General features: G+C 35.6%; 1 protein-coding gene across 1 annotated transcript in view; it reads right to left on the bottom strand.

Annotated features, from left to right (window-relative positions):
• Positions 1-22013, bottom strand: part of LEPR (leptin receptor) — a gene marked incomplete in the record, with an annotated part of 98991 nt that overhangs the window by 26549 nt on the left and 50429 nt on the right. The window contains 5 exon segments of the mRNA NM_001009763.1: positions 1728-1845; positions 2006-2296; positions 8663-8807; positions 13646-13791; positions 18238-18446. Coding sequence (NP_001009763.1) covers positions 1728-1845; positions 2006-2296; positions 8663-8807; positions 13646-13791; positions 18238-18446 — 909 coding nt within the window.

The raw sequence follows: 22013 nt of genomic DNA, 5'->3' as shown, positions 1-22013 counted from the left end.
AAGCACATTAACAGTCCACTTGCAATTCAAAGATTAGCATCAGTATCATCATGATAGATACAAACATTTATTGAATGTTTACCAGAAGAAATCATATCACTTAATTATAATTAAATAAAATATTATTCTCACAGAAACCCTTCAAGTCCTATTATTTGTTCCACTGTACAGATAAGGAAAATGAAGCTTAAAGAGATTAAAAATCTTGACCAAGCATGCAGCTAGTTTCACGGTTCTTCTGAAAATACTAGGAAGATAAATGACTCAAAATGCTTAGAGAACAGTCGTCCACAAACACCACTGAAAATGTCATGGAAAGAAAGTAAAGAGATTACACAAGTAATGTGGTATACAGTGAACATTCTATTCATTTATTTTTAATTTAAATTTATTTATTTTAATTGGAGGCTAATTACTTTACAATATTGTATTGGTTTTGCCATACATCAACATGAATCCACCATGGGTGTACACGTGTTCCAATCCTGAACCCCCCTCCCACCTCCCTCCCCGTACCATTTTAAAGTACTCATATCGGGTAAGAGAAAGACAGCTATTATTCCCACATGAGAGATGAAGAAATTGCCCCATTTTTCTAATACTATGTAAGAACAGACTGGTAGCAGTAGGAACAGATCAGAACACATTATTTGAGAAAATGGACTTGTTTTTCAAGTAGAAACTTAAGATTTTAAGAATAAATGAGCACAAGATATAAAACTGGAAGTCCTGATACAAATGGAGACAGGGTGTTTAAGAGTAGTACACATTCCTGAAAATTACTAAGGAGCATGATAAAAATTAAAATATGTCTATCTTGTCTTAAAACACATTTTAGATAAAAGCATTTATAGAGAGAAGGAGAATACTATAGGAAGACAATAAACTTAAATTCTTTTTAAAACAAAGAAGGGTAAAAAACAAATGAAATTACTCTACTAGACTAGTTTAATCATTATGAAGTAAACAAAGTTATGGTTACCAAAGAGGAAAGGAAGGAAGAAATAAATAATTTAGGAGTTTGGGATTAACAGATACATACTACTATTTATAAAACAGATAAACAACAAGGATTTACTATATAGCACAGAGAACTATATTCAGTATCTGATAATAACCTATAATGAAAAGAATCTGAAAAAGAATAGATATACACACACACACATATATACACACACATAGCTGAATCATTTTGCAGCACACCTGAAAACTAGCACAACATTGTAAATCAACTATAGTTCAAATAAAAAATAATCTGACCTATTTATAAAAACCATTCATATTGTCTCTCACAATCTCTGTGCCACTACCTCCAATTTTTTTCTAAAATCTTAATCTTCAGCAAATGATATGAGGCTTCTATAATCCTTCATAGTTTCCTATAGCCAGTTCTCCAAGTCAAATTAACAATGTATAGACATTAGTTTTAAGGATTTCATTCATTAACTACATATTAATTATTTCTCCACATTAAATGCAATTGTAGAGAATTAACTGATCATCAGAAAAAAATAATCTGACATAAAAACAAATTACAACTTTTTTGTGTATGAATTTTTTCAAGAATCACCAATTTATTTAACTCCTCAAAAATTTCCTAATTAAGTATATTCTACTTTCCTCTTTCAGGAATAAACCTACAAGGGTATCACTATCATGACATTTTTATAAGAAATGTTTATCTCACCATATCCACAGAAAAATAAAATAACAAAAATAATACATACCTATGATACCTCAGCTGCAAATTGCTTCCTGCAAGTGATTGGATTGCATTGGGTGACCATCTGCAAGTCATTTTAGTTAAGTACCCATCAGTTTCACATGATATATTGATATTGACATCTATTTAAAACACATTAAAATATTACTATAAAGCAAAAACACCAAAACATTTTTTTAATGAAAATAAAATTTCCTTAGCATCTTCAATGGGACTCTAAGATGGAGTCCATAATAAAAACGTATCTCATGGAAAAAAAGAAGACAAGCCTGGGATTCTTACCAATCACGTATAACTCAGCATAGCGATGGTGGCACTCTTGCTCATTGCAGCAGTACACTGCGTCATAGGTGAACTTTCCTCGGGGTTTGGTTGCATTCAAGTTGGGAAAAGTAACTTTGCTAATATGGTCATCCACAACATCATACTGGCTTTGAGGAATTTTCTCAGCTAAATTCAACCACCAAACAATCTTTTTTGAGGAAACAATCTTCTTTTCATTTTTATAGATACAGTGAAAAGAAATGTTAGACCCAACCGCTGTCAGAATTTTAGGTGGAAAATATATGACATCTGTAATGGGGGAAGAAAGATATAAGATCAAGAAAGAAAACATCACGTAAGTAATTGATACCACGTAAAAAGGATTCACCAGGCATTCAGGATTATACTGCCCCAAATAAAATGAGTGTGCTGAGAGACTGCAGAACTATAGCTGTCCACTCATGTATAGTTAGTAAGCATCCCAAGCATTCTCATTCTCAAATGACTTGAGTGTCCATAAATGTCTTCAGAATTTTCTAAGAACAGAGATTTATTCATTATAAAGTATGTTTTAGTGAATAACTGTCACTTGCTGATAGGCAGAAAATTAGCGAAAATGAAATATAGGCTAATTCTACCATGGCATGTCTTCTATCAGACTCCTTTCAGAATCAGCAAACCTTAGGCAGGTTCTCAAATCAAATCCCTACAAAGCAAAATCCTGAAGAATAAATGGTGATAGCCCTTCTCTTATTTGAACACATGAAAATTTCAAGGAAGCAAGTAGAGAAATGAGCTTTAAATAAGAAAACTTGTTAGGAAATGTAAAATCAAGGATGCACCAGTAAACAAGGCAGGCAAAACTGCAAATACTGTCCTGTAACATCATTTTAAGTTGTTTAGTGCCAGTGCCGTGTGGCTGAGGACAAGGGGAATCAATATTTCTCCAAAATATCATTCTTGACACCTGTACACTATTCCATAGTACTATTTTTGTCTCCCATTATTGGAAACATTTTCTTTTTCTTTGTGTATTCAGTCATCTCTGACTCTGTGACCCAGTGGACTGTTGCAGGCTCCTTTGTCCATGGAATTCTCCAGCCAAGAGGACTGGAGTGGGTTGCCACTTATATTCCCGATCCAGGAATCAAACCCATGTCTCCTGCACTGGCAGGTGGATTCTTTACCATCGCGCCACCTGGGAAGCCATAGTTAAGTCTCTATTTTTTAAATTAGAAACAGAATTAAAGTAAATGAATGTTTACACAGGAACAAATTATTTCTGCCATAGTGCATTACAAAAACAGTATATTTCAGTTGTAAAATTTAAGGTAAGCTGTTTTCTGCTGATGGAATATGAATATCTGTTTCCCTATATATCCTTTGAATTACCCTCAAAACAAATCCAAAAACTTTGATTAGTTCTTATTATTTTTCTCTTTTCTGTAATAGCATGCTAAACTCCAATGTCTTAACATTTACAATCCATAGAAGATATTTGCATTTGCTATGTCTACAGTCAAGTATAAACAGGAAAAAACTTCATAGCATGAAATTACTGGACAGAAGTTAGTCCTTATATTTATGAATCTCACCTAGGGCGGCACTCAGGTAATTACTTAAACACACACCTCATTACCAACTGCCTCAAAAGTCTCAATTCAGTTTTTTTTAAAAAGAGTACAAACAAGATTTCCAAAATTAAATTGAAGCTTTAATTTGAAAGATAATAAAAAGCTCAAAGCATTTCACTTTGAAATTGAAGCCTAACTAAGACTTAATTGAAAAACACGATTAAAGTCATAGCATTTTCATGTAATTAAATGCTAAAGTAGCTTAAAAAACAAGTTATTAAAAACCTGATGATCTATAAAAGTTACATTGAACAAATGTATTGAAATTGATATGTGCTGACTATTTAATTTTCAAAATAATATAAATATATCTATCTTTTATCCTCATATGAGACACTACTACACAACAGTTTGTAAATTAAGACAACAATAATGATTTTTCTTTCCATGACCAAGTATCAATACCTTTATAGGATCTGCATTAATGAATTCTATTTAAAAAGGAAATTCTATTGAGAAATATAGCAAATTACTCAAAAGAACATAAATCATGAATCAAACATTTTAGATAAATTATTTTTAAAATGTGTGTCTTTATCATAGCGCCATAAAATAGATTTTTAAATTCTTGGAGCAGATTACCTATTTTTCCTTAAGAAAAAAGTATTTTCTCTAACCTGGTATAAGAGCTGCACAAGAAATGTAGATATTATCTAACATCTGTTTCGCCTCTTCTTTCACAGCAACAAGAATGCAGTTAATAAAGTTACTACAGGAATTTAGCACTTCTAAAATTGTTTTTAGTATGTAAATTGCAATATTCATAAGTTCTGGGGAGGTCCTGGGTTTTCCTTGAAAAACATCTCCCAGCAGCTATAGAGAAAGAACCTATTAAATTCACTTTAAAAGAATCAATAAGAATTCCTTGACTAGGAATAGTCAATGCTTCATTAACTATGGGTACAGCTTAAATGCATTAATGAATAAAATGTAGCAGTTACAAAGGTTCTGAGAATTAGTATTCTCTCTGCAGCAATATTTACATCATGTAACCTTTGATTTAAGTGTTTGGAAATAGTAAAACAGGTGTGATAACACATTCTAAACAAATTAACGCCTCAATCTCATGGAATATTTCTGTTTGCTGGACAGTGAACAATGGTTGTGAACCTAAGCCTATTAAGTGACTAGACTTAAGGGAGAAGGATTCGAATCTCTTCACACAGGAAGAGGAAGTCCCCGAGTCTGGAGACACCCTTTGCTGTTGCACAGCTTTCAGGAAATGAGCCTCACGTACGGTCAGCACTATAGAGTGCAGACATTGCAGCCAGCATAACTCAGCAAACCTAAACCAAGAAACCTAAGCAATGCTGAAACCTCATTTACCAGGAATCATGAAGAAAATGAGGTATTCCAATAAAACGCTCTATATAATTAAATTCACTGCTTTGAGGGTCAATTTTTAGGGCTACCAAAAATCTTGTATAATTATACATTATGCACTGAATTGCCTTACTAGTGGTTATAAACATGAACTTTGGAGTTAGACTATTTTGTAATTATATCAACTGTTACAAGTACTTAACCCTATCTAATTCTCAATTTCTTTGTTTATAAAAGAGGGATAATAGTACTTATCCCACAGGTCATTGAAAGGATAAAATGTTAGTATGTGCAAAACATGTAGTGCCTCAAACACGGGAAGCACCCTATATTTGTCAATATTATTATTATTCAAGAAGGAGTTCTCAATCTACTTCAACCTTTTATTTGTGATTTAATACATATTACATCATTACAGCAGATAATACTGGGATAGAAAAATGTGCTTGGGAGATGCTAAAGTGTATAAGCTCTCCTCCTCTCTACTGGTGTCCTAACCTACTTTCTATTTGACAAGTTTCTGTCTTTCCCTTGATAATCAAATGGTATCACTCATGGTATCTGAACTATCCACGTTGGTTACATTAGTAAGCTCATACTCACTGCTACATCAACAAATCCTGGCCTTTGAGGTAGCTGTTTACTCACTGTCTGCATTCATTCCTCATTTTCAGATTCTTCTGTTTGGAAAGTCTACAGTCACTAAAGGGACACATCTGTGTTGAATAACTAAAAGGCTAGCTATTAATGGTAATATCGTTTCTTGGTCTCCAAAATCACTGCAGACAGTGAATGCAACCAAGAAATTAAAAGACACTTGGTCCTTGGAAGATAATGACAACCTAGACAGCACATTAAAAAGTAAAGACATCACTTTGCCGACAAAGGTCCATATAGTCAAAGCTATAATTTTTCCATAGTCATGTACGGATGTGAGAGTTGGACCATCAAGAAGGCTGAGCACCAAAGAATTGATGTTTTTCAACTGTGGTGCTGGAGAAGACTCTTGAGAGTCCCTTGGACAGGAAGAAGATAAAACCAGCAAATCCTAAAGGAAATCACTTAACTCTGAATATGCATTGGAAGGACTGATGTTGAAGTTGAAGCCCCAATACTTTGGGTACCTGATGAGAATAGCTGATTCACTGGAAAAGATGCTGGGAAAGAATGAAAGCAAAAGAAGCGGGTGGCAGAGGATGAGAGGATTGGATAGTATCACTAACTCAACAAACATGAATTTGACCAAACTCTGGGAGATAGTGAAGGACAGGGAAGCCTAGAATGCTGCAGTCCCTGGAGTCACAAACAGTTGAACATGACTTGGTGATTCAAAGTGAGTCATGCAGCACAAAGTGATTTTGCTCAGTCGTGTCTAACTCTTTGTGATCCCATGGACTGTAGCCTACCAGGCTCCTCTGTCCATGGAATTTTCCAGGCAAGAGTACTGGAGTGGGTTGCCATTTCCTTCTCAAGAGGATCTTCCCGACCCAGGGATCAAACCCAGGTCTCCTACATTGCAGGCAGACGCTTTACCATCTGAGCCACCAAGGAATCTCTTCAGTGACTGAAGAACAACAATTATTGGATACCACACAAGCAAATAAATTAGAAATGCTTCTTTTAAACAAAACATACCTTTATTACCTTCATGTAAACAAAACACATAATATTTGCCTTTGGAAGGGCATATACATGTGTACGTATGTGTTTTATAGTGTATATTAAAATATCTGGTTTATTATAAAAGCATAAAAATATGATATAACATATTAGTAAACCAAGCAAATTTAATCCTACAGATATTGATATGAACTAGGAAAGAAACAGAAGTATAAAAGGGTTTTGCATAAAGCAAAATAGAACTAAAAATATGTCCATCGGAAGGTCTAAGAATCTAAGTTGAACAACCCAAAATAAAATCGTATACGAAATGTAATACAAGTAGTTATTATATTATTCTGGATCAAAGATTTCATTTAATCCAACTGAGTACACAACATTGCTAAGAATCATTATACTAGGAAGGTACAAATGTATAACTTGAACATCAGAAAACTTTAAAACAATCATGATTCTTTTAGAATTTCCCTTTTCTTCAGCAAGGGTAGGTTCTCAGATCTTATTAAGAAGAAAAACAGCAAAGAATGAAGCCATTTTCTTGTGGAAGAGAAACATTTCACCAGACAGCAAAATAAAGGTACAAGTTATCGGCCATTCAGAATGGGAGCAGGGGCTGCTGCCTCCACCTCCCTTGTCAACTTCCCTACCCCACCACCCACTTCACCCAATCCCACTGTATAAAAACCTCCACAGGACATTCATTGAAATTTGATGCTGTTAATTCATTCCACTCTATGTATTCACAGCTGGTCATTAAGACCTATTAATCAATGATATATAATTCAAGATAGAACAAAAGTTGAATTTTCAGCATCCTATAACACATATTGTGATACTCAATAATTCTTTGAGGAATAGAGATGAGAAATTCCTATCTTCTAAGTCTGTTCACTCACAGTTCTTGACTTTTCAAGTGAGAATTAATCCCTTCTAATGCTTAGCACTTACTTTAGCTCTTCTCACAGTGCTATTTGTGCTAAGCAATTAGATATGTATCATGTCCACCTCTAAATTTCATTAGATGCTGAAATTCTGAATATTGAGTTTGTCCATTTACAAGCTTGATATTTATAAACTATGATCCACTATTTCACAAGAGCTTACTGAGAGTCAGGCACTGCAGTAAGCACTTTATGGGCATCATTTCATTCTATCCATATAAAAATACCTTATTCTATAGATAAGGAAATTGAGGAATAGGGAGGTTAAGAAACTTTCCAAATAAGGGGGGCGGGCAGGACTCCTACAAAATTCTGTCAGACTCCAAAGTCAGTGCTTTTAAACTACTACTGATACTTACTTTTTAACAATCAATGCTTTGTAAATAGTACACAATTAATAAATAAGCCTGTTTAGTGTTTTATGTATTTTACACGTTTACATGGTTTAGTGTTTTACACGGTACTTGCTTTCTCCATATATATACTATCAACCTGAGCAAGTCTGAGTGGGAATAATTCTGCACATTTGATAGATTGAAAAGTAGTCAAAGAACTATGAACTACCTTCCGGCATTCACAGCCTGGCTTGTGCCAGGGGTACCACCATTAGACTCCGGGGCCTCTATGTAAAACATTGCACCTCAACTCCATGAGGAAGCTGTGAATAAACTGCAGTTTTTCTGATGTTAAAGATTATTTTTAAAACATGAAAACTGAAAGTAAAAGCTTTGAAAAGCAAGCATCTGGAGTGAAAAGAACTGCTTAATTATATAACATATATAATATTCAAATATTCAAATAAAACTTTAATATTTAAAAAGTATACCAAATAAATATATCTGATTTTCAAGTGTAAATTCAGGAAACATCAGTACAAGCAGTGTTCTAAATTTGTAAATTTGGAACTTTTATATCAACTCTGTCTTCTGAGTAAGAAAGAGTAATTCAGCAAGATATTGCTATGGCTGCACATAAATGAGGGCGCTCTCAGACAACTTTTCACTAAAGGATTACCTTGCTCGAAGTTTAAATTAGAAGTTAATATGGTGTTCCTCCTTTTGAGTTACCACCACAAAATTTAAGACAAGTATAATATGCCAAAGGCAATTCAGGAATCATACTCCCCTGTGAACAGAGGTGACTCTTACAAAACTTACCTTGTGTAGTAAAGGTAAGAAGGGCGCTCCAGTCACTCCAGATTCCTAGGCCATCCAATCTCTTGCTCCTCACCTGCACATCATATGAAGACCCAGGAAGCACACTGTCTACTAGCAGAGACGTAGCTGTGACAATCTCATCAGCCTGTTAAATATCATTTGAAAACATCAGAGCATCAGGTTGATGTGAAACCCTTACCAAAATTGATTACAACCAGGTCTCTACAAATTTCAAAGAATTAAAATCTTACGGAGGAGTTAGCTGGCGACAGTGGAATTTAAGAGAGATCAATAACCCAGTAACAAATGTTTGACTGACATTAGTCAATAGTATTTTTAAAAGCCTGTAAATTCAAGGGAAAAAAATCACAGTGATAATCAGCATATATTTTTAACTGAATGATAATAAATACTGACTTTTCAAACTTTGAGGAACAGCTAAAATCAGTGGGAAGCTTCAAGCCTTTGCTGACATCAATAACATACAAGATATTAATAGACTACAATGCACAGAGGGACATCCTTGATCATCCAGTGGTTAAGAAGCTGCCTGCAATGCAGGGGACACAGGTCTGATCCTTGGTGGGGGAACTAAGATCCCACATTCTATGGAGCAACTAAACCCACACAGCACAATGAAAGATCCTGCCGGGAGCCAGCGTGAGGAATTCCACCCATGGCAAAGGTCATGAGGAAGGAGGCTTCGGCATACGCAAAGGCATGCGGGATCGAGCCTCAGGAAACCCCCTGTTCCCGAGCATCTACCCCCCAAACCAGAGTCTACCTACTTTACTGTTTTATGCTCTCACCTATACCTCTGACTTTACAGGGGGCTGATCCCCACCACCTCTCTCGGAGAAGGAGTTAACTTGCAGCTCCAGTTAATAAAAATTCCTGGCTGTGACAAGAGTGTTTCAACTTACAAACTCTTCTTAAGGTTCTCTAGCCTGCCTGAGCAGGTTCGTCCAGCCACATGTGATTGTTTGCAGCCTCCCAACCGTGAGAGGCACGAGATGCTTTAAAACTTTCTAAATGCAGACTCTTTTGAGAAGTTACAAATTTATTAGTATAGTATTAGTGGGTTGATTAGAAATTATATTGGTGAAGGGTTTTTCATTTGTTGAGCCAATATTTGCTGCTAAATCTCCATATTCCCTGCCCTTATAATGAATATAACTAGCATATAGGAGAAATAAGTATTAACCTTTAAGATTAATCATGTTAAACCTTAGGCTAAGTAAATTCCTTTCTTGATTGTAACCCACTACACTCTCACCCTATACTAAGTAAATTCCTTTCTTGATTGTAACCCACTACACTCTCACCCTATAGAAATGCAACTTTATTTGGAGGGTGGCGCTTGGTTTAAGAAAAAATCACCCCTGTAAAAAATAAGTTTTCTGGTTGACTGACCGTTATCAGAAAGGGCCATAAAACGTCAGCAGGCCTCATGGCCAGAAGATGATGTAAAACCCATAAGACCTTTGTATACATTTATATGAAGCACCTGATTTTGACAAGGGTCAGGTCTGCTGACCCCCACGTGACCTCTGTATTCATCCCTATGTATAACAAAAAGTATATAAGCAAACCTGAAAAATAAAGAAATGGGATCAGTTTCCAGAAAGACTGATTCCCCCGTGTCGTTCTTTCTTTCCCCTTCTGGCTGAATTCCCATCTGGAATGTGGGTACTCACCAAACCTGCTAATTTTGCCTGGGCTTCTAAGATCGGACCGGGGAGGCCTCAGTGCCTCCTCTCCTTTGGGAGAATGGAAAGACGCCTGTGGCCTATGTAGGTGGTGATTGGTATTCCATGTAAACCAAGTTATTCAGCCTCTTTTTCTCCACTAATCTTCTTACTACACTGTTCCTTTCTAATCTCTCTTTATATCTGTAATAAAATTTTTTCCTTGGACACCAATTCTGTCTCCCCTTCGAATTACCCTGGATTCACCAGGGCTAGACCCCGGCAACATCCCGCATGACACAGCAAAGATCCTGTGTGCTACAGTTAAGATCTGATGCAGCCAAATAAATAAGTAAATATTTTTTAAAAAGATGATGCACAGGGTAGGCACAGAGCTATAAACCTTCCTAGAGCAATGGGTCACAGAAGGAGGGCATGAATAATTTTAAGAATCCTGGTCTAATGATCAGCTGTGTGGGTTAATTGCTCAGTCGTGTCCAACTCTTTGCAACTCCATGGACTGGAGCCTACCAGGCTCCTCTGTCCATGGAATTCTCTCGGCAAAAATACTGGAGTGGGTTGCCATTTCCTTCTCCATGATGATCAGCTATAGTCAAACAAAATACAGTTTACAAACCAGAGTGAAAACATCTAAGAGATACAACTTCATAAAACAACCAATGAGGTATTTCAAAATTATTGAACTTCCTGGCCCATTCGACTGTGGGGCAACACAGACTAAAAATGGCAAAAAGCCTCAGCAATACATTAAACAATATCAGATTGCCTACATTTAATATCCTGAAGTCAAGTGGCATTAGGAAGCATCACTACGAACAAACCTAGCGGAGGTGGTGGAATTCTAGTTGAGCTGTTTCAAATCCTAAAAGATGATGTTGTTAAAGTGCTACATTCAATATGCCAGCAAATTTGGAAAACTCAGCAGTGGCCACTGCTGGAAAAGGACTGGAAAAGGTCAATTTTCATTCCAATCCTAAAGAAGGGCAATGTCAAGAATGTTCAAACTATTGCACAATTGCACTCATCTCACACACTAGCAAAGTAATGCTCAAAATTCTCCAAGCCAGGCTTCAACAGTATGTGAACCGTGAACTCCCAGATGTTCAAGCTGGATTCAGAAAGGGCAGAGAAACCAGAGATCAAATTGCCAACATCTGTTGGATCATTGAAAAAGCAAGAGAGTTTCAAAAAAAAACTACTTCTGCTTTATTGACTATGCCAAAGCCTTTGACTGTGTGGATCACAACAAACTGGAAAATTCTTCAAGAGATGGGAATACCAGACCACCCTACCTGCCTCCTGAGAAAGCTGTATGCAGGTCAAGAAGCAGCAGTTAGAAATGGACATGGAACAACAGACTGGTTCCAAATACGGCAAAGAATATGTCAAGGCTGTATACTGTCACCCTGCTTATTTAACTTATGTGCAGAGTACATCATGCAAAATGCAGTGCTGGAAGAAGCACAAGCTGGAATCAAGACTGCCAGGAGAAATATCAATAACCTCAGATATGAAGAGGATGCTACCCTTACGGCAGAAGGTGAAGAAGAACTAACAAGCCTCTTGATGAAAGTGAAAGAGAAGAGTGAAAAAGTTGGCTTAAAGCTCAATGTTGAGAAAACTAAGATCATGGCATCTGGTCCCATCACTTCATGGCAAATAGATGGGGAAAAAATGGAAATAGTAAGAGACTTTATTTTGGGGGGCTTCAAATCACTGCAGATGGTGACTACAGCCATGAAATTAAAAGACATAGCTTTCCCTGGAAGAAAAGCTATGACCAACCTAGACAGCATATTGAAAAGGAAAGACATTACATTGCAGACGAATGTCCATCTAGTCAAACCTGTGGTTTTTCCAGTAGTCATATATGGATGTGAGAGTTGGACTATAAAGAAAGCTAAGCGCTGAAGAATTGATGCTTTTGAACTATGGTGTTGGAGGAGACTCTTGAGCGTCCCTTGGACTGCAAGGAGATTCAGCCAGTCAATCCTAAAGGAAATCAGTCCTAAATATTCATTGGAAGAACTGATGCTGACGCTGAAACTCCAATGCTTTGGCCACCTCATGTGAAGAGTTGACTCACTGGAAAACACCCTGATTCTGGGAAAGATTGAAGGCAGGAGGAGACAAGGATGACAGAGTATGAGATGGTTGGATGGCACCACCGACTTGATGGACATGTATTTGATCAAGCTCCAGGAGTTGATGATGGACAGGGAGGCCTGGCATGCTGTAGTCCATGGGGTCACAAAGAGTCAGACACAACTGAGTGACTAAATTGCAAGTCTTAGAAAATTAGCCCAGATATAAAAAGATGAGTTTTAACCTCTAAGTTATAAAACAATTAGTTTTACAAATTAAAATGCCAAAGTTATGAGCCATGAGGCTCTTCACGACTCCTCCTTCTCTCCTACCCCTCCACTACTGCTGTTAACCTCACTCAACTTCCCATCCAACTAAGGTCCTCTAAATTGCTATCTCCTCTATTTAGACCCTAATTTCCCTGCATCACCACCTCCTTCAAATCCCTGCTCAAATATCACTTTCTTAAAGAGATCTTCCCCTCCCTCTAATTAATAATACAACCCATCCTCTACCACTTGTGTTTCCTGTTCTACTAGTGTGTCCTGAGTTCTTGGCACCTACTGGGTGCAAAATACTTTCTGAAAAAAGGATTTGACAGACTATACTGTATAAATGCATGGACTGCATGTAAACAAATATATTGAGTAATAAGAAAAAATAAGGATGGCATGTAAAATCAAAAGCCAGAGAAGGTCTTTAAGTGAAAATACTATGATTATGAATTCAATAGTTCTGTATCTGGACTTCTTGTAGTCATTAGTCGTGTGTGTGTGTGTGTGTGTGTGTATGTGTCTGTGTTAATGAGATGGAGAAGGAGAGAAAGGGGGAGAAAAAAGAGAATTAATTTAATATACTAAGCTTTTGGAAAAGGAACTTTAATTCTAGGAGAAATTTGTCAGGCTTATCAAAATATAACACAGATCCACATGTAAGAGATATTTAGTAACACTGAACAACTTTTCTAAAATCATTTTATAGAAGATGCAGAAATTTTGCATACATACACATTTCTTTTGCTGATCTTGAATGAAAGCTTGAATGTATGATATTGAAGAGTGACTGAATCTCCTCAAAAACAGTACACACACTTGATAGGCAGAGGCATTTTCTATGGGACTTGGAGGGCATCTCACCTTTTCTTTAATTGCTTCTCAACTTTTCTTTTTATTTACTAAAATATACTTACTTTTTTCATATTTTTTGTAGAATTCTCTGAATATTTCACTTGATATTGAAGTTGAAATGGTACCAATGTTGGGCTGGACCAGGAAATCTTTAAACTACCGGTGTCTGTGATTTCCATATGCAAACCTAATGGTGGATCAGGCTTCACTTAAGAAAAAAAGAGAACACTTTTAAGTTAAGTTATTTTCATGATAATCATAAAACGAAGTCAAAATGAATTTTTAGCATATTCTACTCTTTAAGGAGTCCTTATCCAAAGGCTAATTACAGAACCAAAATATTCTACTACTATAACTTACCATAGCAATCCATGTATTTTCGTTTCCTTCTCCCTACTTGGTAAAAACTATAAATCAGAAAATTATGTTATTTTGACAAATGTGAATTCCTGCTATAAAAAAAAACCCTGCTTAACTTTATTGAACCTAGCTTTTCCCACACTTATTTGAAGCCTCCCTTGATGAAACCCACTGTTTTAGTGAATGACAAGGAGAAAAAGCATTTTGCAGAGCACTACTTGGAAAATGCATATAAATTCTGTATGCAAAAATCAATGCATATAAGCATGCAGATTCATGTAAATCTGTACATAAAACAGTAAACATTAATTTTCAAGTTCAACAGATCAAGGCATACCCACTCAAATAACCCATAGCATACACAATTTACATGCAGTAAACACAACATTAGCAGGAGTTGGTTTGTCACCAGAAATGCAGATAGAGTTCTTATCCTAATGGTGTATTTAAACTAAGGAGCATCTAATTTCTGAGTTTATTTGTCTATGTGTTTTATGTATGCATATGCATTTGTGTATATACATGTGTGGAGATTTGTGTCTGTGGAGTTTAAAACATACAACAAACTTTAAATCATCTGTAGAAACAACACAAACATCTTACAATAAAGAACTGATTGAACAAATAATAGTTCATACCCTTAAAAGTAATCTATAGTCATTAGAATCATATTAGAGAAGAATGTTGAAAAAGTTTAATATTGCTAGTTTTGAAAGTTTATTAAGCAATGTGAAAGTGAAAGTGTTAGTCGCTCAGTCGTGTCCAACTCTTTGTGACCCCATGGACTATACAGTCCCTGGAATTCTCCAGGCCAGAATACTGGAGTGGGTAGCCATTCCTTTCTCCAGGGGATCTTCCCAACCCAGGGATCGAACCAGGTCTCCCTACACTGCAGATTCTTTACCATCTGAGCCATCTTAATGGGCTTAAAGGGAAGTCCATTAAGCAGCCTATTTACTTGAATTCATTAAAATTTGAACAAATAAAAGGATATGTGTAAATATGCATTAAAATAGAAAAAAATGGAAAAATAATAGAAAATAAATGATACATTTTTCTTCTGTGTGCATCTCTATGCTTTCAAGATTTTTATGATTAATAAGAATTACTCATAAACATAGAAATCATTATATTGAAATATTTACTGATGTGTATTTTATTTTCAAAAAATAATAGCACATTAATATTTTCCACATTTCATAATTTCAAGAATTCAGTCATAGTTTTTTCCTTTTCCTCAAGTCAAAATGAATGAAGTTTTACTCTCTGCAACATACTACAACTTTTAGTTACTTTAAAGCAGGAATGGCTAAACTCTAAAGTCTAGAAGTAACACATGAAATTCATGACCAAACAGATAGAAAACAAAACAGACACCAAACAGAAGTGAAATCATAAAATTATAAACTATTTTACATTTCTTATATGCATACACATATCCCTTTGTATTAGAAATCTAAAAATAAATCTTTCCCTGAATCCCCTAGGTACTCAGTCCCAGACCACACATACTGGCTTCTTTCAGGGGAAAATTCCTCCAAAGAGCTGGCATTACTTACTCTCCATTTTGCATCCCATTTTCCTAACCAATCTATTCTGATCAGGCCTTCCTTCTTGCTAGTCCACTGAAACTGCTCTTACCAAGTTTACTACTCTTTGCTGAATCCAATGTCAACTGTCTGATTCATTTTGCTCCATCTCTCAGCAGTGTCCCAACTGCTTATTCTGTGAGTAGCGGACAAGTAGAAATACTTTGTCCATCTGGTTTCCAGCCGTCACATTCCTTTACTCCTCTTCTCTCTAATTGCCTCTCAGTCTTTCTCTCACTGGACTCTAAATGCATGACCTCATACAATCCCATAAACATCTGATGCTGAAGACTCCCAAATATATATCTCCCCTGAACTCTAGAATCATATATCTAACTACCTACTCAACATCTCTTTGATTTCTAATAAGCATCTCAAATATAATTCATCACACACCTAATTATCTTCAATATCCCCATTTGGTAACACTATTCTGCTACTAACCAGGTCCAAGCCTAAGTGTCACCCTTGACTCCTCTCTGTCCTTCACACTCCATACCCAATCCACTTCAGTCTGCACCATCTCCTGAAAAGTGAAAGTGAAAGTCGCTCAGTCGTGTCCGACTCTTTGCAACCTCATGCATTATACAGTCTATGGAATTCTCCAGACCACAATACTGGAGTGGCTAGCCTTTCCCTTCTCCAGGGGATCTTCCCAACCCAGGGATTGAATCCAGGTCTCCAGCATTGCAGGCAGACCCTTTACCAGCTGAGCCACAAGGGAAGCCCAAGAATACTGGAGTGGGTAGCCTATCCCTTCTCCAGTGGATCTTCCCAACCCAGTAATTGAACTGGGGTCTCCTGCATTGCAGGCAGATTCTTTACCAACTGAGTATAAGGGAAGCACCATCTCCTAATAGATCCCAAGCCTGAACATTTCTTTACTTCTCCACTATAACAACCCCAAGCCAACTGGACAACTCTAGCAGCTGCCTATCTGACTCCTCCCATTCTTGCAAGTATCCTTTTCACTTCCCCATAAGTTTATTTCTTCAATAGAGCATACATTTTAAACATGTGCATGAGCACGCATGTGTGCTTGCGTGTGCCCACACACACACACACTCACGTCTGATCACATCACTCTCCTGGTACAAACGCTTACACTGTAATTAGAATAAAATCCAAACTTTGTAACCATAGCCTGTGGTATGACCTGGATGCAGATGACTCTCTAACCACATCTCTGAATGTTCTCCTACCTTAATTACTCCAAGCAAAAGGCTCTTGTCTTTGGTTCTTCCAAATTCTGAGCTCATTCTCTCCCAGGAATTTTGTGAGTGCTGTTCTTCCTGCTCAGAGCACCTTTTGTTCTGGAATTTTTGCATAGTTATCTCTTTTTCTTTCAGTTTAAATGCTATTTCCTAAAAGAGGACTTCCATAGCTGAAATAATAGACCCCTACACCTGAAATTCTCTATTGTACAATTTGTTTTATTTCTTTCAATTTTGAGATCTTAATCACATATACTCAAATACAAAAAAAAAGAGATTTTTTTCCCCAAAAATTATCTGAAATAAGACAAAATTTTTAAAGTTTCTTATAAAGTCTATCACAGCACCTTATCTTAACTACTTTATTTTTAAAAACAATTCAATGTTGGCTCTAAATACTTCTAAAAAATCACATGATAGAACTGGTTTTAAAAAGAGAAGATGATGACATGTTATAGATTTTTTTTTGTTTTTTCCTTATGGTATAACATCATGACTGAATTTCTTGGATATCATAGTAATCACGTGGAAATCACAAATATATCCCTAAAAGACAAGTTATTTAAAAGTCCTAATGTTAAATATGATAGCATAGATAGATTCAAAAAATGCTGTACCCTTAGTACTTAAAAAGAAGTGAGGATGAAGTTGTAAGGAATATGGTGTCAGATATCTGAAAAAGTGGTTCCAGTGATGGCAAAAACAATGATGCAGAGAAGCACATAAAGAATTTGCAATAATTATTTCAGGAAATGTAAAACAGTAACACTATTAAATTATGTATCATATGTAACATATAGTTTAACACATACACACAAAACTGAGTTAATAAATTAATAATTTAACATTCATCTATATTATTCACATTAAATAATATAACTGAATACACTGAATATTTATAATTATATATTAAGTTAATCAAAGAAATCTGGGGAATCTTTGCACTAATAATGTGGGCACTTGTCTATTATATAAGTTTTTCTTCTAATCAGATTTGTACAGCCAATTAGTTTGCTTATGTTTTCATTGTTTTTCTCTGCCCAATATTGTCTGCCCCTGCTCTGCGAGGCAGGAACTTTGTCTCACTCACCATTGCTTCCCCCAGCTCCTAGATCAGTGACTGATACCCACGAGTCTCTAAAAAATATTTATTGAAGGCATAAAGTCAGGTAAAAAAGAGCTTTTAATCATTTTCAGAAATAGTTATCTGAGATGTGAAAAAGTCATAACCAAACAAAACATATCCATTAGACTGACCTAGGATTTAAAGAAATCAAACTGTTTTCAAAATGAATTTGTTACAATTGCAGAAATATCTATACTGTTGTTAAACCATTCTAGAAGCTGCTTTTAATACCCCTTAGGGCTACACTTATCATCCTTACAGTGTCAGTCAAAGTGAGATAAGTTAATGAAACATCTTGTAAACAATTTTCAGCCTGTTTGAATGACTGATGTTTAAAGATATTATCTTTCTTAGGCACAACTTACCAACATTAATGGGCTGAGCTGACATTGGAGGTGAGTGAAAAATTACTCCACCAGATGTGATTTTCAAATACATAAGAAGGGTGTTATTGAGTTTGGCTGTTGGCACAGGCACATGACATTCACAACATTCATTAAAACTGCAGTTGCACTGAACAATGTGAAAACTGCCTTTCTCGGGGAGCAGAGGTGACTCTTCTAATAGGTCAAGCCTATATGAGAAAAGAAGAGCTAAGTATTAACATAGATGAGAAAGCACTAGATGTGTTTAAAATGTAGGACACAAAATCCAAATGGAAGTAAACTGTTCTGCACACCCAGCTTAAAGAGCTTCTGGGGGGAAAAAGCTACATTATAACAGAGACACAAAGATAAGGGTTAAAACAAGTTAGCAATCAATATAAGTTAGAACCAATAAAGCAAGTTAGAAATAATACAAGCAAGAAGACAATGAGGCAACAGTGAAGCACTGAAAGAAAAATTGTGATTTTAAAATCCTATATTCAATAAAAATAACTTTCAAAATAAACATGTAATAAAGGCTTTTTACAGACACACCAAAATGGAAAGAATTTATCATCAATCAAACTTGCAAAAACTTCCTTTAGAAAAAAAAGTGCTGAAGGAAGTCCTTCAGACAAAAAGAAAATGATAGCAAATAGAAGTCTGGTTCCACACAAAGAAATGACATTTAATTTAAAGAATAAATATTTATTGACTGATTAAAGCAAAAATAATAACCATAAAGTGTGGGGTTTATAACATAAGTAAAAATAAAATGTATGACATTAATACCAAACTTGGGGAAAGGGGAGATGTGTAAATATACAACTATAAATTTCTTCCACTATACATGTAGTGGTGAAATGTCAGTTGGAGGTATAACATCAGTTCGGCTATATTAAGTTAAAGACCTATATTCTAAATCCTAAAACCACCGCTAAAATAATAAAACAAGAAGTCACAGCTAATAAGCTACAATAATCAAGCCAAAGGAGTATGAACGTAAAGAGAAAAAAATAGATTAATGGAACAGAAGAAACCAACACCTATATGGACAATCAATTTTCTACAAAGGTGCAAAAGCAATTCTGTGGAGAAAGAGTAATCTTTTCAATAAATTGTGCTGAAACAGTGGGATATCTATATACCCCCCTCCACACAAAAATTCAACTTTATTCCACACATCACATAAGATTCAAATATTAATTCAAAATAAATCATTAATCTAAATGCAGAATTTAAAGCTATGAATCAGAAAAAAATGTGGGAAAAAAATTTGTGACCTTGTTTTAAAGAATAATTTCTTAGATGTAACACAAAAGCACAAGTCACAAAATGACAAATTGATAATTTGATTTTTATCAATATTAAAAACTTCTGTTCTTTGAAAGATACTATGAAAGATAAAAAGATAACAAAAGGGTCAATCAAAAAATGGAAAGAAGATCTAGACAGACATTTCTCCAATAAAGACATACACATGGCCAAAAAATACATGAAAAGGTGCTCAACATCATTAATTATCAGAGAAATGCAATGTATTTGATTTAGATATTGGTTACATAGGTGAGCATACTTCTCAAAATTCATCAACCTTATATTTAAGGTGCATTTTATTATATGCAAACTTTACCTTAAAATAAAAATACTGTGCCAAAAAAAGTGTTTTTGAAAACTTCAAAATGCTATACACTCATAAAATTCCATTTTGAACTGAAGGTAGAATGACTTAGCACTTTCAACTTCACCTAAACCTTTAAACAATTCCAACAAAATGTGATTTTTAAAAATATCACACCATGGCTTTTATGTGTTTTTCAAATATTAAAATAAAAGCTTTTATCAAAAGAGTATGGAACAAATTAAATAAATTGCAGTATTTTATGTCAGAAATATGCTTGCAGCTTGTATTACGCTTTAACTGAAAAACTTCCAAATTTTAAGGCAAAAAAGAACTGAACAGAAAACATATTTGCCACTAATAATTTTTAAGAGGAAATTCTGGTGATTTTTTTCTTTTTTAAAGCAAAAAGAAAAGTTAGACTTGTACTCTTACTTTAGATGGTCTCACCAATGTCATTTTTTTCTAAATACAGTGAATATTTATAGAATAGGGCTGATTCCCAAACAGATTAACTCTGTGGTTTCTCTAACACTTCACTTCTGTGTTCTATTTAATCAATCTCATTTTCATTTACTTTATCATTTCAGTATACACAAAAATATGCATAGTATATATTCATAATAATGATATATAATTATTATGTGTTATAGAATACATGTACTATATAATATGTATCATAGTATTTCATAATTTGTAGGGTTTTTAGTAAAAATCTCCACAAAGTAATTTCCCAAATCACTCCAACAGATAACCCCTTCATGAAACTCAGGGGTGAGGAAACTGTATCCCACAAGCCAAATACAATTGCTTTTGTACAGCCTATGAGCTAAGAATTATTTCTTACATTATCTACTGGTTTAAAAAAAGAAGGAAAAATATCCCACAATCATGGAAATTATACAAAATTCACATTTCAGTGTCCATAAACACAGTCATGCTCATTCATTTACTAATTCATTCATTAGTAACTATGACTACAAGGTTGTGATACAAAGAGAATGGAGACTAAAGCCTAAAATATTTATTATCTTCACCTTTAAAAAAAAAGATTTTCTATCCCAGCTACAGGCTAAAAACATTTCATATTCCCTACTGCTAACTACCAGTATACCAGACCACCTGACCTGCCACTTGAGAAATCTGTATGCAGGTCAGGAGGCAACAGTTAGAACTGGACATGGAACAACAGACTGGTTCCAAACAGGAAAAGGAGTACGTCAAGGCTGTGTATCGTCACCCTGCTTATTTAACTTATATGCAGAGTACATCATGAGACACGCTGGGCTGGATGAAGCACAAGCTGGAATCAAGATTGCCGGGAGAAATATCAATAACCTCAGATACACAGATGACACCACCCTTATGGCAGAAAGTGAAGAAGAACTAAAGAGCCTCTTGATGAAAGTGAAAGAGGAGAGTAAAAAAATTGGCTTAAAGCTCAACATTCAGAAAACGAAGATCATGGCATCTGGTCCTACCACTTCACGGTGAATAGATGGGGAAACTGGCTGACTTTATTTTGGGGGGCTCCAAAATCACTGCAGATGGTGACTGCAGCCATGAAGTTAAAAGATGCTTACTCCTTGGAAGAAAAGTTTTTGACCTACCTAGACAGCATATTAAAAAACAGAGACATTACTTAGCCAACAAAGGTCTGTTTAGTCAAGGCTATGGTTTTTCCAGTGGTCATGTATGGATGTGAGAATTTGACTATAAAGAAAGCTGAGTGCTGAAGAACAGATGCTTTTGAATTGTGGTGTTGGAGAAGACTCTTGAGAGTTCCTTGGACTGCAAGGAGATCCAACCAGTCCATCCTGAAGGAAATCAGTCCTGAATATTCATTGGAAGGACCGATGTTGAAGCTGAAACTCCAATACTTTGACCACCTGATTCATTTGAGAAGACCCTGATGCTGGGAAAGATTGAAGGCGGGAGGAGAAGGGGACAACAGAGAATGAGATGGTTGGATGGCAACACCGACTCAATGGACATGAGTTTGAGTAAACTCCGGGAGCTGGTGATGGACAGGGAGGCCTGGTGTGCTGCAGTCCATGGGGTCATAAAGAGTCGGACTCGACTGGGCGACTGAACTGAACTGGTGACTACTTGATGAAAAAAGGATACAAAATATAGAAGCCACATTAAATATACC

This window comes from Ovis aries, chromosome 1, assembly GCF_016772045.2.
Source record: "Ovis aries strain OAR_USU_Benz2616 breed Rambouillet chromosome 1, ARS-UI_Ramb_v3.0, whole genome shotgun sequence".
Classification (NCBI taxonomy): domain Eukaryota; kingdom Metazoa; phylum Chordata; class Mammalia; order Artiodactyla; family Bovidae; genus Ovis; species Ovis aries.
The sequence above is the reverse complement of the archived record's forward strand: the minus strand, read 5'-3'. Positions and strand labels throughout refer to the sequence as shown.